At 35.8% G+C, this 21,764-nt stretch overlaps 1 protein-coding gene across 6 annotated transcripts in view; it reads right to left on the bottom strand.

Annotated features, from left to right (window-relative positions):
* The window catches only part of LOC120624174 (multiple C2 and transmembrane domain-containing protein), a 123,750-nt gene that overhangs the window by 32,728 nt on the left and 69,258 nt on the right, over window positions 1-21,764 (bottom strand). For 2 of the 6 annotated variants that reach the window (XM_039890553.1, XM_039890562.1), the window contains exon 1: window positions 4,267-4,536. Coding sequence is in view for 1 of the 6 variants with exons in the window: in XM_039890589.1 (XP_039746523.1) it covers window positions 12,411-12,602; window positions 14,201-14,355; window positions 19,843-19,954 (459 nt within the window). In the remaining 5 variants the exon portion in view is untranslated. Of the gene's footprint in view, window positions 1-4,189; window positions 4,537-12,410; window positions 12,603-14,200; window positions 14,356-19,842; window positions 19,955-21,764 lie in introns of those variants that run through there. The other 4 variants (XM_039890571.1, XM_039890579.1, XM_039890589.1 and 1 more) reach the window with 3 other exon arrangements.

Genomic DNA, 21,764 nt, shown 5'->3' with positions numbered 1-21,764 from the left:
TTATTTCTTCCTAAAGGCTTCATCACTATTATTAACCCATTATAGGCTCTCTGCAGAGCACGGGTCTCCTCTCAATATGTGAAGGGTTTTGGCCGAAGTTCATCACGATGGCCAATTGCGGAATGTTAAACAATAGACTTAAAACGCCATCGAGAACATTATGGATGAACTTTCAAGCATGCAGGTTTTTTACGATGTTTTTTTTGAGTATGGTTGAAAAGGGGTGAAAGAGGGATAAAAGGGTGTTATAATGTGAAAGGCAAAAACAGAAAAGTACACGATGTCGCGGGTAACTATTCGTTTAATAATGATGATAATGTTGATTCAGGTCAATGATAGTAAAACGGGTGATCAGATTTTAATCCAATTTTACGAGGGATCGTAAAGAACGCTTTAGAGAGGGATGGGACATGGAACGACTGTTTACTTTACTACGCAATTTCCTCTTTAAATGCTTTCAAAATATTTCATCTCTTTCTGGCTTGTAACCTAGGAAATTGGGTAGTTTCCATTTTTTCTTTGGCACATGAGTCTTCATCACATCAAACCATTATCGGCCCACTACAGAGTATGGGTCTCCTTCCACAATGAGAAGGGGTTAAGGCCGTAGTCCACCACGCTGGCCCAGTGCGAATTGGTGGACTCCACACACCTTCGAGAACATTATGTCGCACTCTCAGGTATGCAGGTTTCCTCACGATGTTTTCACCGAGCGCACATAGCTTCGAAAAGTTAGAGGTGCGTGCTGGGATTCGAACTCGGCGCCCTGAAAGTGAAGTCGAGCTTCTTCCCAATGCGCTATCTCCGCTTCATGAGTCTTAAGTAGTTATAAATAAGCAATCTGGCTGGTTATGAATATTTATTCTGGGTGGTCAGGTTGGAGGCTTCAGGCGTTGCTAGTTACCACCCGATAAAGACGTTCGTTTATACGACTTACTGTTCCGTTGCGATGTCGCTTCGTAGAAATGCTGAACAACCATAACCCTGACAGGTTAGCCTGCTACAATTTTAGACTACATCATTACTTATCACTTATATATATAATACGTGCGATCGCAGTCAAGAGTAACTGGTAGTGGAATATAAATAAAGAGGTAACCCTAGGTACCTATTTGAATACAGCAATTTCTTACGACTAGTAAGCACGACCTTGAGAACTATGGTGTCAGATCCGCCGGGACTAGACCCAGTAGGTACTTAACTAGATTATATGCTATCTACATCCGTAGGTTGGTTTTGTGATTTTGAAGAATTTGAGAATTAACTGTGAAGTTGGATTTTATTTTTAAATGCCGATTGAATTACGTCATAGCCTTAACATTATTACACAGTATTTTAAATGTGACACTTAGTAAGATGTGTTACAGGTAAATGTTCCATCGACCGCTAAACATATTTGAAAATTATTAGATCGGCAGGGTTAATTTCTTTTTGACTAACAATAAATCAAAAATAATTTATTTGAAATAGGAGACTCCTACTTTGTATCGTTAAGTCTGTATATTTGTAGCGTCCATTTACGTTTCGGAAGGCAAATTCTACCGAATTCTTTTCGGTAGAATTGGCGTCAAGAAATAGCAGTTTTTTTTTAACATCAACAATTAAGATTTTAGGATTCATTTTCTATCGCTGGAAGCAAGCGGCCCAGGACCGTGGATTTTGGAACTCCCTACAAAAGACATATGTCCAGCAGTGGACTTCAATCGGTTGAAGTGAAGATGATGATGCTGATGAATGCCGGGAAATTGTTTTGTATTGGAAAATAGATATACTCGTAGTTACGACGTAGACGAAGGCCTGTAATATTTTAAGTATTCACCTTTAAACTTCAGATACTAGGTGTTGTTGTTGTTGTGTTGCTCTTACTTGGCCTATTGCTGTTAATTATTACAATTTTAATTTGTACCTAACGATTTGGGAAGGTAGGCACTAATGTAGAACTTAGCCATCGAACACTAACGAATATGTGAATTTAATCATCTTTACAAATTGGAAAAACAGGTCTGTACGCATCTAATCAATATAACCTTTTCAAAAAATACACTGGTGCAGGGATTGCGAACCTATGTTGTACCTAAAAGGTAAGGACGTGCTAATTTCCATGTAGGCAATTATTGTAAAGAAAATGGTGAGGTACCCAAAATTTTATATGGTTGACTGCCTTGACCTTTGTATACAACGTGTTAATGAAAACCGAAATAATACGTCACAGTCTTTAGAGGTACATTATTTATTGAAACCGAAACGCTAATAGTTTTTAAATAAACCATTGCCATAGTTTTTATTAAAAGAAATCAGATACAGTCCAAACATCAAATGCAAAAGTAAAATCAAGTGCCTCCTGACACTTTATTAGGTACGCGTCCCGTAGCGTAGGTACTATGCACATGTCGGTCTTTTATCTTCAATAGGGTTGTCATTCATAAGTAAACACTTAGAATGTTTTAAATTAGTTTCTATGAAACAATAAATAAGCATCTTTTGATTTAATATTTTTACAGCGCGATTAATTATGAAATATACTTATGGACCCTGCAACAGTATTTCGTTATTCCGTTTCGCGTTGTACATACAGGGAAACATGTTCGTGGATCTGTACATTCGAACGCATCAATATTTGCTACAAGAATATTTTGTCAAACATATGCCTGACATATGAAACTAATAATATAGTTTGTTTTGAAGTTAAGACTTCTTTTGGGTGCGTTAGGGAAAAATGGTGAGGGTAAATTTTTACGATGCGCGTGCACATCGTCACAAAAATGTTACACAATGAAGTTAGTTATAGTCAACATTTTTAGTTTTTCTAAAAATGGTTTGACAGTTGACTTTCAATAATTCAAAGAATACCTTTTTTCTATTGGTAAGGTAGTTTTTTCTACAAACGTAGAATAAGGCAAAAGATAAATGTTTTGAAAAGATTTTTTCTTGTTACGCCAAAGAAGTATAACTTCTAACGCGTGTACATAAGTACACACACGTTATTTTTTTCGTTCGCTTCATACTTCTTAAAACAGGTTCATCAGAAGTTGGAAAAATATCGCGCTGCGCTAAGGAGCGTCTTGGGCGTCTTTAGTAATCTTTGTCTGTCTTCTTTACTTTGGTTCCGCGGGCGTCTAAAGCCAAAAAGAGAGACATGCCGTGGTGGTTTTCTTTTCCACCAAGTCAAAAAAAAACGGGTGCGTCTTATAAAACAGTTGAACAAACTAAATAATTATCATACGGATATCGCACCCAAAGTTTTTTACCCAGTGCCATGAATGGCACGCGAGTCACGGGTTTGCCATCCCTGCACAAGTGCATTGCACTGCCTTAGACTTAAATATATGTACTTAAAATTACGAGTAAATATACGGATCAATTATGCAGTTTTGCCAGACCTATAATTTTTTGTGGCTAAGAGACATCCAGACATTGTTTCAGAATATCTATACTTATATTATGAATGAAATAATGTTTTTGTTTGTGTGTTTGTGCTACCCAGATTGGGCTCAACCACCGTACCGATCTTAACCAAATGGTTACAAAGATCGCTACAGCTAGTTATAAATACGTAATTCATCTACTTAATGGATAATTACTGTAATAACTATAAAAGGTTATTCATTATTAGGTTCTACTAGCTGTTGCCCGCGACTTCGTCTGCGTTTGATTTTGTTTTTAAAGTATTCAGTATCGTTAAGCCTTAAATGAGTATAGTAGTATATATATGTATAACATGTGACTGTCAATTAATTAAAGACAAATAATTTGCAATAAAATAAAATTGCGACTATAAATAAAGATCTAAGCTATCCTATCTCTTAAGTTGGAGCAGACTGCACACGGTGTGCCAATTTAATTTAAAATCGGTTAAGTAGTTTAGGAGTCCATCGCGGACAAACATCGTGACAGGAGATTTATATATATTAAGATTAGGCAATATCGATAATTAATTGATCTTTAAACTATAGTGTATTATTTATAATTAACTATATTATGCAACGCCCGGCCCTAGCCTAATGGAATACACAAATCCCTCAATAAGAGTGCAATTCAAAATTTCATTTCAAAAAAAACCTCACATTTTTTTAGTCTCTAAACATATTTCTTTTTTAAATTTTGCGTGAAAAAATATATTCAAAAAAATCGCGACGAAATAAATTGCTTCCTGGTGTCCGATAACCTTAAAATATACCTATAACCTTACACGGTGGTGATACAAAAATATCGAATCAAAATCAGAGCAGTTCACACAAATCCTCTAACGTCAAATGCATAATATACTTATTCGTAGATGTATATATGCTGAATCCGGTTCGTCGAGGGTATAAATATTGAATCAAACCTAACAAAAACTAAAAAAAATAACATCACTTCACTAAAACTCACTTAAGTTGCATTCAAATACTTCAAACTCTCAAAGTCTTTTAAATAACATAAAAAATAAAGTATTTATGTCATGTTTTTAAACTTTCTTAGGTCATTTATACATTTCGCACGAACTACATTTATCAAGGTCAACATAATTCACTGGCGATACGCGCACAAACTTGCGAAGCCGGTCGCAAACTGCCATAAAGCATATAGGCTAGTGCCGTACTATAGATTGTTGTTTTGTGTGTTAATGATGCACAGGGCAGTGTTAGCACAGAGCGTTATCTATACAAATAAATAAGCAGAATCTGCCTGTGATTTCGAAATAACTGCCTCGTATTTAGGTCATATGATAGAAAACATTGTTAAAAATATAAAAATTAACTTTCATTACAGCATTGACATAGGATATTAGTAAACGTTATAATAAACGTTAAAAAAATTAAACCTAAAAGGTATAATTTCAATGAGAAATTTTTTAATAAGGAATATTTTTAAGTTGGGTATTCTTGAAAAAAATCAAATCTATCTAATCTAATCTAATCTCAAAATATCATTTTGGAATAAATTAAAAAGTATGTTACTGCTATGTAAATATAGATGATTTCATTGAACAAGAATTGTTACTCCGATACTAATGTAACCCTTTGTGTGAACCGGCGATCTTATAAAATTAATACAACTATGATAGTTAGAACCCTCCCAGACTTTTTTGTAGGTAATAATGAGCTCTTTAATTATGTAGTACATAATATTTGTGTATAGTTAGGGATAGGGATGTGTATAGTTAGGGTTAGGGATAGGGATTAACTATACACAAATATTATGTACTACATAATTAAAGAGCTCATTATCCCTACTAATATTATAAATGTGAATGTATTTGTTTGTTACGCTTTCACGCAAAATCTACTGAACCGATCCTCATGAAACTTTGGAACCATATTCTTGGAGGTAATAGAAGTAATATAGGATACTTTTTATCCCGAAATTAAGCTCAGCTCCTTTGGGAGAGGTGATGAAAAAGTTTGACGATTTTACACAAGGACTATATAAAAAATGTTAGAAATGTTCTTCGTTAACCTTTAGCATATAAATCAACTAACAATGCGATTTCGATTCGTCCTATAACGATTACTATTTTTTCTAAGTAATAGGAGGAGCTGAGTCTGGTCAGACAGTTCTTTTCAGATATTGTTTGTGCGAATAGAATTTTTTTTTTTATAAGAATACACAACTTAAAAATTTCAGTACAACTACGCCTAAATTTAATGTCCATGTGTCTCAAAAAACAAAAACAAACGCAGACGAAGTCGCGGGCAACAGCTAGTATCGTATAATTCTTTACTTAGCGCACGCCAAGTAATGGATTCTAGAGTTAAAATAATGATAATACTTTGGGCTGCATTAAGGATTATTGTTAAAGATCTCAAATTTTTTGAAAAAAATTATAGCCTGTTTTCTTTATAATTGTTTAGCTTACTTCTGACGGAGAAAGCGGTTAAAATTGGACCCAGTACTTTCATATTTTTAATTAATTATTTTTTTAACATTTTGATTTGAAAAGTATGAGTTTGAGTTATTATTTTTCCGTTGTACTATTTTTGTTACTTGATGATCTTTTAATTCACCAATTAAACTTTTATAATACAAACATCACTGCGACTGTAAAAAGAAAGCAAAGTTTATTTTCTCAGCACCAACATAAAAACGTTACAAGTAACAAGTACCACTGTTTTCAACTTTGCTTCTTTGTGTTTATTTTTCCAACGCAATTATTTAGCGAGACGAAACGGGCATAAGCTCCCGAAGCCGGCAACTTACTGCCAGTCTAATTGCTCTAGTTATATTGTGAAATAGCCGTGTTGAACCGTGTGTTACACAGAGTAATTTAAACTTGTACTACAGATAAATCATGAAATAATATTGTATTTGGAAAGAATAACATGAAATAGCCAGATTCGGTTAGGCAATGATCATTATACACACATATGAATGCTAAAGACAAGGTCTTCGCACAGTGAGGTTAGATTATGTCACAGAAAATGGTGGATTCTGCTTGGATTAGAAATATACAAGAAACGACTTGACTTAAAGATATTCGTTTTCTCAATGTTGCTGCATATTCTAAAAAGAGCATTGATATTGGTTGTGATATAAAGTAAAGTATTTAGATACTTATATAATTTAAAAAGTTTTTACAAAAGATATTAGGTTTTCAAAAAAATTATTAGCGAAGTTTGCCTCAAATAAATAAAGTTATAACGATTGTATAGATCAAATCAAGTGATATAATTATAATTTATAATAGTCAATAGAACGGAAATATTGCATGTCAGAGTTCAGATTTAGAAATATAGTAAACAACATAATAGTTATTATGCCTCACTGCGTAAATGCGCATCGCAATATGTAATTCTGATGTAGGTACTATATAACTTCAGCGTAAGCCTTTTAGTTTTATCATACAACTGCGCAGCATAAACATAGTCTGATAGGACAGCGGGTTTTAGAGTATAGGCCCACCACGTTGCTTCAAAGCGGGTTGGTAAGCTTTAACGACTTTTTATCACATATTATCGACTTTGACCGTGGACTGAAACTGAGATTTTTTAACACAAATAACCTAATACTTAACAATTCTTAGCTTGATCCGTAGTTGAAACTTGGATATGTCAACCAGTAGACCATTTAACACAAAATGAGAGAGTGATAAATATGAATTTATTTCAAGGTTCATCGTAACTACACACTTTATTTTTATTGTTTTACTCAATAGATTTTGATGCTGTTTTTCGCATTATACAGATAAATAAATAACTGCACTACAACAATATACAATTCATCTAGCCCCAAAGTAAGCGTGATTGTGTAATTGGTAACAGTTGAATAGTTTTATGGATAACAATATACAGATAAACACCCAGACACTGAATAACATTTATGTTCATCAAACAAACATTTCCTAGTTGTGGGAATCGAACCCACCGTCTTGGACTCGGAAAGCAGGGTCGCTACGCACTGAGCCAATCGGCCGTCGTTTTCGTGAAATTCGATAAATTTTTACTTAAGTCAACAATAAATTTGGTGTCTCTATATCCTAACTACTCTGCACTAAAATAGAAGTTCAATACTCTTTTAACGTCTTATATGTATATCGGCAGCAGGTCTTTCATTCAAAATGGATGTGTGCCACAAATCTTTTTAGTGAGGTACATATTGAAATTGTATCACTGGGCCTTTTGGGGATCTTAAAAAACCGACCATTTGCATCTCCTATTTTTACTCAGGGTTCAGTAGAGAAGGGAAAATACTTCTGTGTTTAAATTTTAAATTATTATTAATCGACCCTCTAATAACTTTTTAGTGTATCAAACCAAAAAAAAATCATCAAAATAGTTGTATAATTGGCAGAGTATAAGAGATATATACAGAGGATAACAAATATACAAAAAGAAACGTGTGTGAACTGATGTACACATATTAGGAAAGATTTTTACTTTGGCTTAACAAGATAATTTTTTTTTTTCAAATATTTTATTCTACGTTTGTAGAAAAAACGACACTAACAATAGAAAAAAAATATTTAATACATTGAAAGATCTATTATAACGCATTATCTAGTTCAATAAAGTTTATGTAAATATCCCAAAAAAGTATTGCTTAATAATTAAAGAAATGGACATAGCAAACATACTTAAATTTGGAATACTAATAGACTCATTATCGGACAACCAAGTTTCACTGAACATTAAGTTTTGATATTTTTGTACAATTTAATTTAATTATTCAATGAAATCACCGGAATGAGCCCGCAGACTTTGACAATTGAAAGTGTACTCTGTCAAACCTTATAGCTAACAGGGTGTCGGTTTTTTGTGACAGTGTGCGCGCGCATCTTAAAAATCTATCATTTTTCTCTAACGCGCCAAAAGAAGTATAACTTCAAAAACGTACAGACGAATTGAGAACCTCATCCTTTTTTTTAAGTCTGTTGAAAACCAAAAATAATACTTAATATCTCTTTTGTTATGGGCAATGTTTCAAAAAGATTAGATAATATTGGTGATTTCAAGTAAACGGTGCCGGTTTTCTCACGATGTTTTCTTCACCGTTGGAGCAATTGATATTTTATATTATGTATTAAATTAAAATTGCACATAGCCCGGAAAAGTTTGAATGCTTGAATGCCGGGGATCGAATTAGGTCCCCCCGAAAGAGAGGCCGTAGAACCACTAGGATATCACCGCTTAATTCTTTTACCATTTTTTTATTTACGAAAATTAGTTTCCTGTTTATAAAACAGCAAAAGTTTAGCAAAGGGTAGGTACCTACTCATTAAGCGACGCGAATCCCTCCTGCAAAAAAGTATTTGATAGTTTGTTTGATAATCTTATCAGATTCATGTAATTTAAAAAAATGGCAAATTTTAACGGGACCTACTCGTTCCTCCTACTAAATGAAGAGATTGACACTAATCCGATTATTGCGTCAAAGCGGTGGCGGGCTGACCAATCGGATAGATTGCCCAATCAAGCCGTAAGCAATTAATTTCCAAAACTCCAAAAGGGGGAGCCAACAAGTATTTAAAATTCGACTTTAGGTTTTTTGCTGATACTCCAAATCTCCATCTCCAATGTTCTATTATATTTAAAAGGGTTTGTCGTATCTTTCCGTTTAAATTAAGAAATTAAAGATCTTAGGAGGTATAAAACAGAGCTAAAATTTTTCATGTGACGTTCTTCCGAATTTAAGTCCAATCTGAATCTCAATCTAGTTTTTTGTTTGTCAATTAGTTTACTATCATTAAATTTTTTATAATTTTATAGCTTTTCACGGTCACGGCCACGTTTGTTTTTTCTTGCAATTTCAAAGGTAAGCTGGCAATGTGGACTTTATGTTTAATATTAAAGATAGAGTCCACATTGAAAGCTAGTTTTTGTTTGTGAAACTAGTCAAAGTCAAAGTCAAAAATATCTTTGTTATATAAATAAATGATATGGCTAAGGTTTTCGAAGATAAGGACGGAAATCCTCTGAGGTCAGCAATAAACCACTCGCAATCAATCACTCTAATGGATTATCTAGCAGTTATCACGGGGCCACGGGGAGTGAAAATAATGTGCCCGTACTCTCACCGGCTAAAGGCCTTTACTCATTTATCGAACAAACACCATCCAAACACCAATCAACGCAGGTCTTTCTTTCTTTTTCAGAAGGACAGGGGTTGCAATAGGAAAGATATCTATTCTCATATTTCGGAGAGCACTCGATCCCGCTTATTATTCCTGTCTTATCTTGTACTAATATATAAAGGTAAAGACTTTGTTTGTTTTCTTGAACGCGACTATCTCAGTAACAATTTGAAAAATTCTTTCAGTGTTGGATTAAGTTAATTTGTCGATGAAGACGATAGGGATCATTACGCGGAGACCAATAGGAAGCACCAATAAAAATGTTTCAAAATCAGGGTGTTTTCCTTTTAAAAGCTTCCATGCGTTGCGTAAACGTTTTCGATAAAATCATGTATTACAAAGTTGTTCCCCTTTAAATCTTCTATAAAAAGGACAGCATATGTCTATCTTGCCTTATACGCTGCGAGGTCGCGATGTACCGCTTGTGTAGTAATAATTGTTGATGTCTACCACGCGACCAACCCAACATGTACTTAGTGTGTGGCGCGTCTATGCTCTAAATCTCTAAGAAGCAGGCCTGTTGACATTCATGTGCTGAAAATGATTGTATTTGGGACTTAAAATTTCCCATCGTTCCTTACACGATACCTCACCACAGTGTATTTGTAATTCCTATCTTTACTTACATAATATTGCCGAGCTAGGTGTAGCGTGGAAGCAGGTAAAGTTGTTCGTGTGTCATCGTAAATAACGTCAATAGCGTTTTCCGTTCCCGCTGCCCAACCTCATTTTAAGTATTGAATTCCCTGACTGTGTCGTGAATCAGCACTCCTTGCACCATTTAAAGTAATTGAAACGTAAAATACCACATTTGCGTGCAGTTAGTTACGTAATTTGCAATGGAAACCTAGAGGGCAAGGCAATTGTGAATTCATAGAATGTACATAGATATAAATTACAGTAGTTGCGATTACATTGATTATTCACCTCGCTGGCGCAGTGGTAACCTCTGTTGTCTTATAAACAGGACGTTTCGGTTTCGTTCCCGCCAGAGGAAATTTATAATGGAAATTAAAAAACGTACGTACGTATTTGAAACTGTAATTAAAATATGAAATCTATATAATCGAAATTAGTGTCCAGCCCAATAAAACCCAAATCCTAGTCATACATATTATATGTTTATTAATGGACCACCGAGGCTGTTATAGGCAAGCCTACGAGATTAAGCGAAAGCTATCACCATTAAAACTATGACATGACTCTTGTACAACAAAACACAGAGTAGACACATCAGCCAGTAAACCAATTGCAGAAAATAATGTCCAATCCATTATCGTAAACAAGAAACGTGGCTCTCTAGTTTCTAAGTATAGTCCACGGGGCCACATCAAGATAATAACAAGATCAAGCAGACGAGTGTATTTGATATATGTTCTACCCAATTCCGTCTTCACGACGTTTGTAATCCGTTGATTTAGGACTTTCATTTGCCTCGCGTTTTCTTAACCTTTAGTTATGCTCATAGGGAGATAGGTAAGATAGCATCGTATAAAAACTCAGCATAACAATGAAATGTTAGAAGTGAAATAGTCCTTTTGCACGTTTTCTAAGCTTTCGAATCCTTAGAAAGTAAAAACTTTCTTTTGTTTAAAAAAAAAACATTTCTATCCAAAAAGAATTTCTTTGTATATTCACAAAGGCACCAAAAAGTTTCTGAACGTTTGAGTGTAAAAACAATAAAGAAGTTCCTAATTTATCCGGTTTCCGCAGGACGGGCATTATTCCGTAAATATATATAAGAAAAGTCCTTATTTTTCTTTTCCGTACGAAATGTTTTTTTAGGATTCTTAAGAAAAACTTTTACTCTCGCATTTTGATTAGCACTTAATGAAATCATTTCAGCAGTTTCCGCACAGTTCTTAGAACCGGAATAAAGAAATATTAGCAATGATTTACTCTAGAACCATTTAGAACTAATCTAATACTGCTTGTATTACGATGTTTTATGACAAGTTGAGTTTATGTAATATTTATTTTAAAATCGATTATGTTGAAAACTCATATCGCGATTGCGAGAATAGCTGTCACACACTTAAAGGTTCAAGGTCGTTCCTCAACAAGATGGGCCGACACTCGGCCGACCTGTCCTACTCTAATTATTCAATCACCGAGTATTTTCGCAATGATGTAATCAGATGGCACTTGATGAATTGTCGTAAAAAGAATGCCGAAGAATGTCGTTGAATTAGGTGTAAAAAGTAAGTAGGAAACCCATGAACATGGCTTTTCTGTCTAGAGTGAACGAATAAGATAAATCATCCACGTTTCTCATACCAACCTCGCTATGGAGTATGAAGTCATCATGTTAACCGACCGACGTCCACTGATTTGTTAGGCCTCCCAGCACGCACAGGTCTTTTTTAGGGGTCCAAAGGGGTACCTTTGCGACTCGTTTGATGCCATCTATCCCCCCTGTCGCGGGACTACCAACGCTGCGTCTATCGGTGCGATTTAGCCATTTTAACAACTTGCGACCCCAACGTGCATCGGTCCGAACTATTTGCCCCGACTATTGTCACTTCAGCCTCGCGACTCGTACAGCTATGTTGGTAACTCTGGTCCTTCTACGGATCTCCCCATTCCTGATTTCATAACGTAGAGATGCTCCTAGCATAGCTCTCTCCATCGTCTGCAGCTGAGGGACTCTGAGCCTTTTTATGATGATTCCAATCATCACTGACAACACGGACTTTGTGGAGACATAGACGCTGAGGTATTTTCCCAGAGTGATTGTTTATAACTTAAGTGTATTCATGAAGGCTAAATATGTTTCCTCGAAGCAAGCACTTCCCAACATAAGCCTTAGCAAGAACAAGAGCTAGCTAACTTAAGTAATATGAAGGATAAATTAACTCACCGCTTCTTTATCCTCTTGCGACTTCGGATATAGCGTAACATTGAGTACAATCTCTCCAAAATCCAGCGTTGGCTTGTTAGGGTCTCGAAGACACAGGATCAGGTCTTGAGCCCGGCCAAGTTCCAGCGCAGTGAGATCGAGTTGACAAGAGCCCATGAAGTCGTCTTGAAGGCCCCAGTCATAGTCGAACACCTGGAGGATGAGATAAATGCTCAATGATATATTGATTATGAGGTGTGGCAAATGAATACAGAATCAATTGTGGTGTGATCTATACAAATAAATAAAATTTACGAGCCTGATAATAAGGAAAAAATTACAGCGTTGTACTAAATGCACATGAAAGTACGGTAGACTTTAACTTTGTTTTTCTGTCTGTTTATTCCTGTTAATCTAGAAACGGATAGGCCCAGGAAACAAAAGCTACCTATTTTTTCAAAAATCCTTGGGCTGCTTATAGATGTTTGAAAATTATACTAAGTATTTCCTTAAGTTTAAGTATTAGTGTGTAATTGTCCGTAAGTATGTATATAATAATAATACACCCCACCAATCGGTTTCCCTTGGTTTTCCTAATCCTAAGGTTGCCTGGAGGAGATCGCTACTAAGCGATAAGGCCGTCCTTTCTATCCTACTTTTTAAGTTTATTTTTTGTTGTGTCCATTGTTTTTTTTTCCTATTTGTGGTGTACAAATAAAGAGTATAAAAAAAAAAAGTTTTGACTGTTTGCGAATTATTTTCTGCGTCTGTAAAAATTAAGTTTTAGCTCGTTAGATAAAGTCAAAATGGTTTTCTCGAGAATCTGCAATATTTTGCGAAATTGCAAACTTGTAGTGTATTGATAAAAAAACCTTATTACATGTTTAAAGGCATGTACAGTTCAAAAATTCTATCTAATCTAAGTATCAGTTAAATCTTCAAATCTAAATCTACGTTACAGGCAGTTTTTTTTATTGCAATGCCTGTTTATTGTGACGCAAACCGGTGCACAAAGCCGATTCTGTCAAGAAGAAGCCATCAGGTAGCTTTGCAACTGTCACAAATTCTCACTTATATTTACAATTATTAACAGAACAGTAAAAACTGCATTGAATAATTAAGTATTTATAAAACGGCCCACCTCTAATTATTAACTTAGGCTCCAATTTGTCGGTTTCACCTAAGGTTACATCGAGGAAAATAGATTTTAAACCGCATTAAGGCAGGAATCAGGTTGAACCGTTATTCTCTTTGGACCAATATACTCCTGCATGCGTTAAATGAAGTTAAGCAACAATCGAATCAAGCCTCGTTATACTTTAGTCCATAATTCGATAGAGTAAGTTTACAGATATGTTGTAAAACTAAATCATTGTTTTTTTTATTCCACTACAAGTTAGCCCTTGACTGCAGCCACAAATGGTGGTAAGTGATGATGTAGTCTAATGGTAGCGGGCTAACCTGTTAGGGAAATCGCTTAGCGGCATGTCTTTGTCAGTAGGGTGGTTAATAGTCACGGCCGAAGCCTCCCACCAGAACAAAACCAGAGAAAATTCAGTAATTATAAATTCACAAATTGCCGTTGCTGGATATAGAACCCGGGACTCCCACTTAATTTTAAAGTGCTTACCGTTGCGCCATTTTGTGTCAAAAATATACACAGTGATGTGACACGTTTTACCGTTATTTTATATGCTTTAAAAATTCTTTGATTAAAGAAGCTGTCTTACGTAAGACAGCGTCTTTAATTTTTAACAGTCTTAAATACTAAACTGGATAATCTATCTTTCAGAGTTTTGATTTTGACATACCTTCAATTGTACACACTGGAAAGGATCTTCGATGGGCACGGTAAAGCATTCGTCCCACACGGGGTTCAAGTCTCTGTACACGATTCTTGACTTATGAAGCAAACGGCCCCCCGCCTTAAACTTCACGTAGGGGTCACTGGTGCCTGACAACAAACCTGGTTTTGGGACCCCACCAAGGATAAAATTAGAAAAAGAAGCCAAAAATAATAGAACAACTAAAGCTTAGTCTATGGTAGGGGGCTACATCATCTACAGTTACTTTTAACTTTGAGATGTTCATGGCAAGTTTTAGCAATAGTATACCTAGGTTTATCCTAGTTTGATCATACTTCTAGATGAGTATTCTATGATATTAATGTTATGAATAGCTTTCCAGTTTCATAAGTGAAAATATAAAATGATGTATTAAGTCTACTCTTTTGTTATCTGTAGTCACAGGCTACGTAAACTTTTCTCAATTGATAATAAATATTTTTTGAAAACATTAGAATAGGGGCTTTTGAAATTGAGTAGGTACATATTTTTATTCGAACGCAGCTTATATTAAAACGCAAAAATGACTCTAAACGCCAATAGTAGCATCTTATTTAAAGTCAATTGCACACTGCCACATAATCCGCAACTATTGCAGAGGTTGCGAGAGTTGTAGGGGCCGCAACAGGAATTAGACACAATTCCTTTTTTAAGCTACGGAAAATAATGCTTTGGGATTGCGGATGATCTTGAAACGTCAAATGCGGATGGATGATGCTTCTCAAGTCAGATTTAGTGCTTCAGTAAGATAGTGTTAAATGCTTTCAAGAATAGATATGTCACATCGGCGTTATTGTTAATCCGTGCCTATCATCGCACTCGCATTGGTCAAATCGCACTTTGTGTTTATCCGTCCGTTTGCCTGTTTATCTATCTGTCCGTCTGTCGGAACAGTAAAACTGCATTTAAGCAATCGCGTTGAAGCGACGCTGTAGGTCTGCACTGTTATACTATCTCTCTCCCATGAGTGAGATGGCCTGTGGGGCATTGATAGGCTCTTGATGATGATTTAGATATTAATTTGGCAAATTAACGTAACGGCGCAGTCATGCCGCCGGACAGTGTTTGTTCACTTTACAACTTGCCTGATGCGGCCCCTGTATGCGACTCTTGCGGCAGTCTGCAACAATCCTATACGTCCATTGAGGTTCTCCTTAGAATATAGTTCCTCCATTTTAAAGTAATGTAATTTCACACTAAACTTATCTAGGTTATTTTTTCAAACTACTGTGTTGAAACTAATCTATAGGAAGTTTATTGAAGCAAAAGCGCAAAATAAATGCAATAAAACATAAAAAAGTGCGAAATTAAAAAAAATAAAGTTTCTATACTACAAGAAGATAGATATTACTTATGATTACAATATAAAGAATTTCAATAATAATAATAATAATCATTTAATTGCAAAAAACATGTAAAATTAATTTTTAATTAAAAAGTTATTTTTAATTAAGTATTATTGTGTTTAGTGTGTTATATGTGAATGTACTTAGATTACAGCAGTGCATTGCTTTAAAAGTATCGTGAGTATGCAAACGACAAGTTAGCCCTTGACTGTCTAAGATGGTGGCGGGCTAAACTGTTAGGGATCGGTGTTTTTACGGCTTGGTGGAACGCGACCAGACCAGACCAGAAGAAATACAGAAATAACAAGTTGTCGCTGCCGGGCATCGAACCCGGGATCTACCACATAGACCACAACGCTCACCATCACGCCAGGCAGGCTGGCAAAACTAAGTTATTTGACCAAGCCACTCATCACTATTGTTCCGTGATGAAGTGCTTACGCTGCATCTTATGTTACCAACTTTGTTGGAGCTAGCTCTTGAGCGTGCGAAACTTGTGATTGTTTGGAAAAAAAATCAAATGGGCTATTTATAATCACTTTTGAAAAGAAAAAACTGCCTGTTTGCAGTGACTGCCACCGGTTCGGAAGGCAGATGAAACCAAAAACTTTCCAATAATATTAAACGAATTATGACATACGGCAGACGGAAAGAGCTCATTTTTATCACCACATACGTAAGAAAATACATATATTTATATAACCGCGAAATGCTACTATATATATATATATATATATTTATGTATATGTATATATACATATGTATACTATATATATATGTATATATATATATGTTATTTCTCACGTTATCTAAGTAAGAAAACCTTAAGGTTAAAAAGCAGATAGACTGAGTAGATAGTAAGGGGAAAACTATCACCTATAAATTGAATAAACCTTCGCAGGGCAGGGCAAGGAACACGCCCTACAAACTGCCACCCTGTGTCCATCTACTGTGACCGGAACACAGCAGTGCTCATTCCAGTGTAAAGTAATCTATGAATAAGATTGGCAGCTACTTTAAAATGCCTCACTAGAATTTTAAAGAACTTGTAGACGCAAGCATTTACGATGTGGGTAGGGCCTCTGGGAGCGGGCGTGCAGCGGAGCGCAACGAAAACAGCCGGCACTTTCAAATGGGGAAAAGGGGGAAAAGCAATCTCGTCACCTATAACATTATTAATATGTAACGAAATTAAAGTACCTTCATACAAGCCTAGTCTGGAGGAATAAGATAAGCAAGGCTTCAGTTTTACTATAAAAAAAATCTTTAGCCGCAGTTAGCCTTCGAATTGAATGCGTCTGTGCTCTTATATATACATTACATTCATGCTCATCACACAAACATTTTCCAGTTGTGGGAATCGAACCCACGGCCTTGGACGCAGGGTCGCTGCGCCAATTTTCGTTTTTTTTAATTTAGTAATATAATAATATTACTTACTAAAAGAAGTATTACAATATTAAAAATACATTTAGATAATCAAATGTGATGCGTAACACCAAAAAGTATAAACTTCTTCAGCTTATCATACAAGGTAAAGTGGCAGGCAGAAGTAGGCCTGGCCGAAGAAGAATATCATGGCTCAAAAACCTACGACAACGGCTTGGAAAGAGCACCAAATCATTATTTAGAGCAGTGGTGTCCAAAGTATAGATAGCCCAAATAATTGCCAACCGTCGTAAGGAGACGGCACACTAGGAGGAAAAAAGATACCTGAAAAGAAAAAAATACCGAGCAAAAAAAAGGGAAAACAATAATCATCGGGACTTGAACCGGGGTCTTCTCGTGTTTTCCCCATTTCCTACCAGAGCTACTATGTAAATGCAGGCGAAATTTACCTTCCTATTTTAATGATGTTATAGGAGTTTTTCACTGCTCAGCTTCGCAACTCGTTGAGCTATGTCCATAACTCTGGTTCTTCTACGAATTCCTGATTTGATCTTTATTTTATTTTTTTATTCCACTCACTATAAGTAAGCCCGTGACTGCAACGTCACCACGTAATGATGTTGTATAAGATGGTAGCAGGATAACCTGTTAGGGAGTATGGTAGTCATACCCCTAATCGGTTCTCTACGCGACATTGCGCCGGAACACTAAATAGCTTAGCGGCACGTCTATATCAGTAGGGCGGTAAGCCTCCTACCAGACCAGAACAGAGAAAATTCAGAAATTATAAATTCCCAAACTGCCCCTGCTTAAATTCACAGCGCTCACCGTTGCGCTAGGAAGGTCGTCAAATACTCCCAACATAGCTCTCTCCATCTTCCGCTATGTGACTCTGAGTCTTCTTATGAGACCCTTACACGAGATTTAATAGTATTACTTGCATAGTAACTATTTAGGTTATTCAAGTTCATGGATAAAGAAAACCAGTACAGTTCGCGGTCAAGAAATAATAGGCCTCTTTGAAAACTGGACGTCTGCCAAATATGGATTAAATAACCAACAGTCAGGTTAAGCTTTGGTGAAGTTCAAGATTTGTCGCTCGTGACTTTCTGTAAAAATGAGGTTAGATTTACGTTTTTTGTATAGCAGTGATTAGTGCTAGTGTGGCATCAGCCTAATAGGTGGATTGTTTTAGTGGTTGTGTTGTGTTGTGTTAAGTGTCCTTTGCACAGTTGATCACACACGTTACGGAATTTCTTAACAGAATCCAAAATCAGATATTTAAGTAGCCCCACTCCAAATTAGCACTTAACTGCAATCGCGACTGGTGGTAAATAGTGATGCAGTCGAAGCAGGAACTTCGACTTTTAAGAACACAGCACACAGCTGAGAAAACAGGTCGTCCTAGTTGGTCGACGCCAAAGAGAGGCTCTTAAATATTTTTTTCACTAAAGTAGGGAACTCATTTATAGCTCTCTACTTAACTAATAACTAATAGAGAGTAGAGAGGCTAAGTGTACCATTAAAATTTGTATGCGCAGACAGCGACTATTGCTGCCAGTATATCGCTAGCTTGGCACGAGTGAGTTGATCAACTTGTAATGAGTTACACTAGTACATATTACAAATTATAATAGTATGCCCAGACAACGTCAGTTGCTACCAGTACATCGCTAGTTACGCACGAGTGAGTTAATCAACTTGTAATGAGTTACAGTAGTACATATTACAAATTATAATAGTATGCCCAGACAACGTCAGTTGCTGCCAGTACATCGCTAGTTACGCAAGAGTGAGTTAATCAACTTGTAATGAGTTACACTAGTACATATTACAAATTATAATAGTATGCCCAGACAACGTCAGTTGCTACCAGTACATCGCTAGTTACGCACGAGTGAGTTAATCAACTTGTAATGAGTTACAGTAGTACATATTACAAATTATAATAGTATGCCCAGACAACGTCAGTTGCTGCCAGTACATCGCTAGTTACGCAAGAGTGAGTTAATCAACTTGTAATGAGTTACACTAGTACATATTACAAATTATAATAGTATGCCCAGACAACGTCAGTTGCTGCCAGTACATCGCTAGTTACGCACGAGTGAGTTTATCAACTTGTAATGAGTTACAATAGTACATGTAATAAATTAAAATGGTATGCCCAGACAGCGTCCATTGCTGCCAGTACATCGCTAATTATGCACGAGTGAGTTGATCAACTTTTAATGAGTTACACTACTCACTAGTACAGTTACAAATTATAATGGTCAAGCCATTGAGCTGGTTACGATAGTAACATATTTAATCAATGGCTATATTAGGTTCACATCCATATTATTAAGGCATGAAACTACACTGTGACCTTGTGATATCTCCCTAAATTACGGTTCTCATGTACCTAATTTCTAATTAGCGATTGTTCGCGTTATTTCCTGGTATTTCTCATTCGCTCTTACAAGGTTTGAAGACTCAAAAGGCGATTCTTCGTAACGTGTGTGACTTCAAAGGTCTTCCAAATAAACGTGGCATAACGTCAGAATAGTTTTTTTAATTCTAAAAATTGACGAATCAATGAGATGGGCCACCTGATAGTTAGAGGAAACCCATCGCTTATAAACAGAAAGACACTTCACAGGGCATGCAATGAGCACGTCCAGTATCGTCTCGTCCTGTGTCCATCAACCTGAGGCGTAGGTGTTAAGCCACATGTGCAGTAAATTAATTATGCAGTGTTTAGTCCAACTTCAACTGAAAGCGCCTTTCAAATGTCAAAGCGTGATAAAATACTGAATAACTAGTTATTCCGATGGTATACCAAGTAAGTGAAGTAAGGCCTTTAGTGTTTTGTGGTAATGTAAAGACACTCACCGTTCTTGTCCATAGCCATGAGATTCTGACCTCTTTTTAAATGAATACGTAATTGGAAAAATGAAAACTGTCTCAAATGCTGCTCTCTCAACTTCTGACCTTCGTCCGGTTCCTAAAACATGAAAAGTGTTATATCATTATGCCTAGAGGAACAGTTTCGAAAGTTTAAAGTTGAAATTTCACTGCGGGAAACAAGAAGAAATCGATACTAATATTTTGAATTTTGAATTTTACCTAGCTGTGAAGTCGTGGTAACAAATGCAGTTTTTAATCAAACAAGATACAAGCTATAATTTCATCAAGATTGGTATTATGTAACCTGAAAAAAAAAACTATTAAACAACCAATCCGCACAGCACGGCTAGCATTGGCAGGAGACAATTATCTCCTCGGGAAAAGGATATAAATTAACCTTCTCCCACAGCTTTATTAGCTCTCAGAGCCCTGGCGCACTAGTGGAAATAATATCCAAATAATATGTGTATTAATAAACGTGGGTAAACTTCTCTTATTCCATGTTCCCGTGATTTAGAAGGTGGAAACGTTAATTATATCCCTTGTCATGGGATATAATCGGGGGATATAATTTTTATCTCCCGCCCGTGCTAACCCCGCTTGACCAGCGTGGGGGATTACGGCCTTGTCCCTTCTTATTGTAGACCTATGCCCTGTAGAGGGCCAGTAATGGATTCATACAATGATGAATGATGAAACAAATAAACAATAAATAACTTATTTTTAATTATACAACGTGGAACCGAATTACGAAATTACATAAGGAACAACCTGTAAAAATATTTAATCCAAAAAAGTATATTTATTTTTGCATACAAAAGAATAAAAACATTTTAAGTGTTTACTTATGGCAACCCTATTGAAGATAAGAGACCGACACGCGCATAGAACCTACGCTACGCGAGGCGTACTTAATAAAGTGACAGGATTCACATGATGTTAGGGCTGTATCTGATTTATTTCAGTAAAAACTATAGCAGTAGTTTACTCAAAAACTAAAAGTGTATTAAATAAAATAAAATAAATATTAAAAAACAAAACTAACGAAATCCCATTTATTACAAAAAAATAAAATAACTCCTAATGAGGTACCATTAGGGGTTTTTTCTTTTTAACTGGGGTTTTAAAACTGTAGATAATGCTTATGCTTAACCGTTGCAAGTTAGAATTTAACGAAGTTACAAGAGTTTACTTATATACTTCAGTTAGTATATAACCATAAAACTGTATTGCGGCCGTATTAGCTTCTAAACGCTACCTAAAATACAAAGTTCTTGTACCTACTCCCTTAATTAACTCGTAACATAGAATCGCCCTATTTCTTGTACGTAGAACTTCGCACTGAACCTCGCACTGTGTAGTTTTGCAATTAGCATTTTGGGGACGCGACGTGGGCGATGCATAATTCCTAAACTTGACTTACAATCAAACTTTGCTGATGAATAGCGGCCTCAACATTTTGTTTTTATTAACATTAAATGCTACCCTATATTAAATTTACTGCATTTGCGGAGAATTTATGCACAGTTATTTCCGCCCACGCTCGTGTTAACGCGCGCTTAGGCATTCTCGGGGGAATCTTTTCACTTCCCATCCTTTCATACATATTACAATATTCAAATTAATATAATATTAGAGTCACGACAAGTCGCTGAATTACGCGTTTCGAAAACTAATGTTGGTGCTATTTTGTAGCTGATACAGACACAATCATAAATAGGTTATATATTTTATTTTTAAATCTATTTCCTTGTATTTTTCCTATTGTGTTGTGTTGCAATAAAGCTTTTCTATTCTATTCTATTCTATTAACGTTTTTTAAGTTTGATACTTTACACAAATTTTTGGTACCTGGTAGGCGATATTATGAGTTTTTATTCAATTAGTAAGACCTTTATTTAATGAGA

This window comes from Pararge aegeria, chromosome 1 (assembly GCF_905163445.1).
Source record: "Pararge aegeria chromosome 1, ilParAegt1.1, whole genome shotgun sequence".
Taxonomy (NCBI): domain Eukaryota; kingdom Metazoa; phylum Arthropoda; class Insecta; order Lepidoptera; family Nymphalidae; genus Pararge; species Pararge aegeria.
Note: the sequence above shows the minus strand (reverse complement) of the source record. Positions and strands in the feature narration are given on the sequence as shown.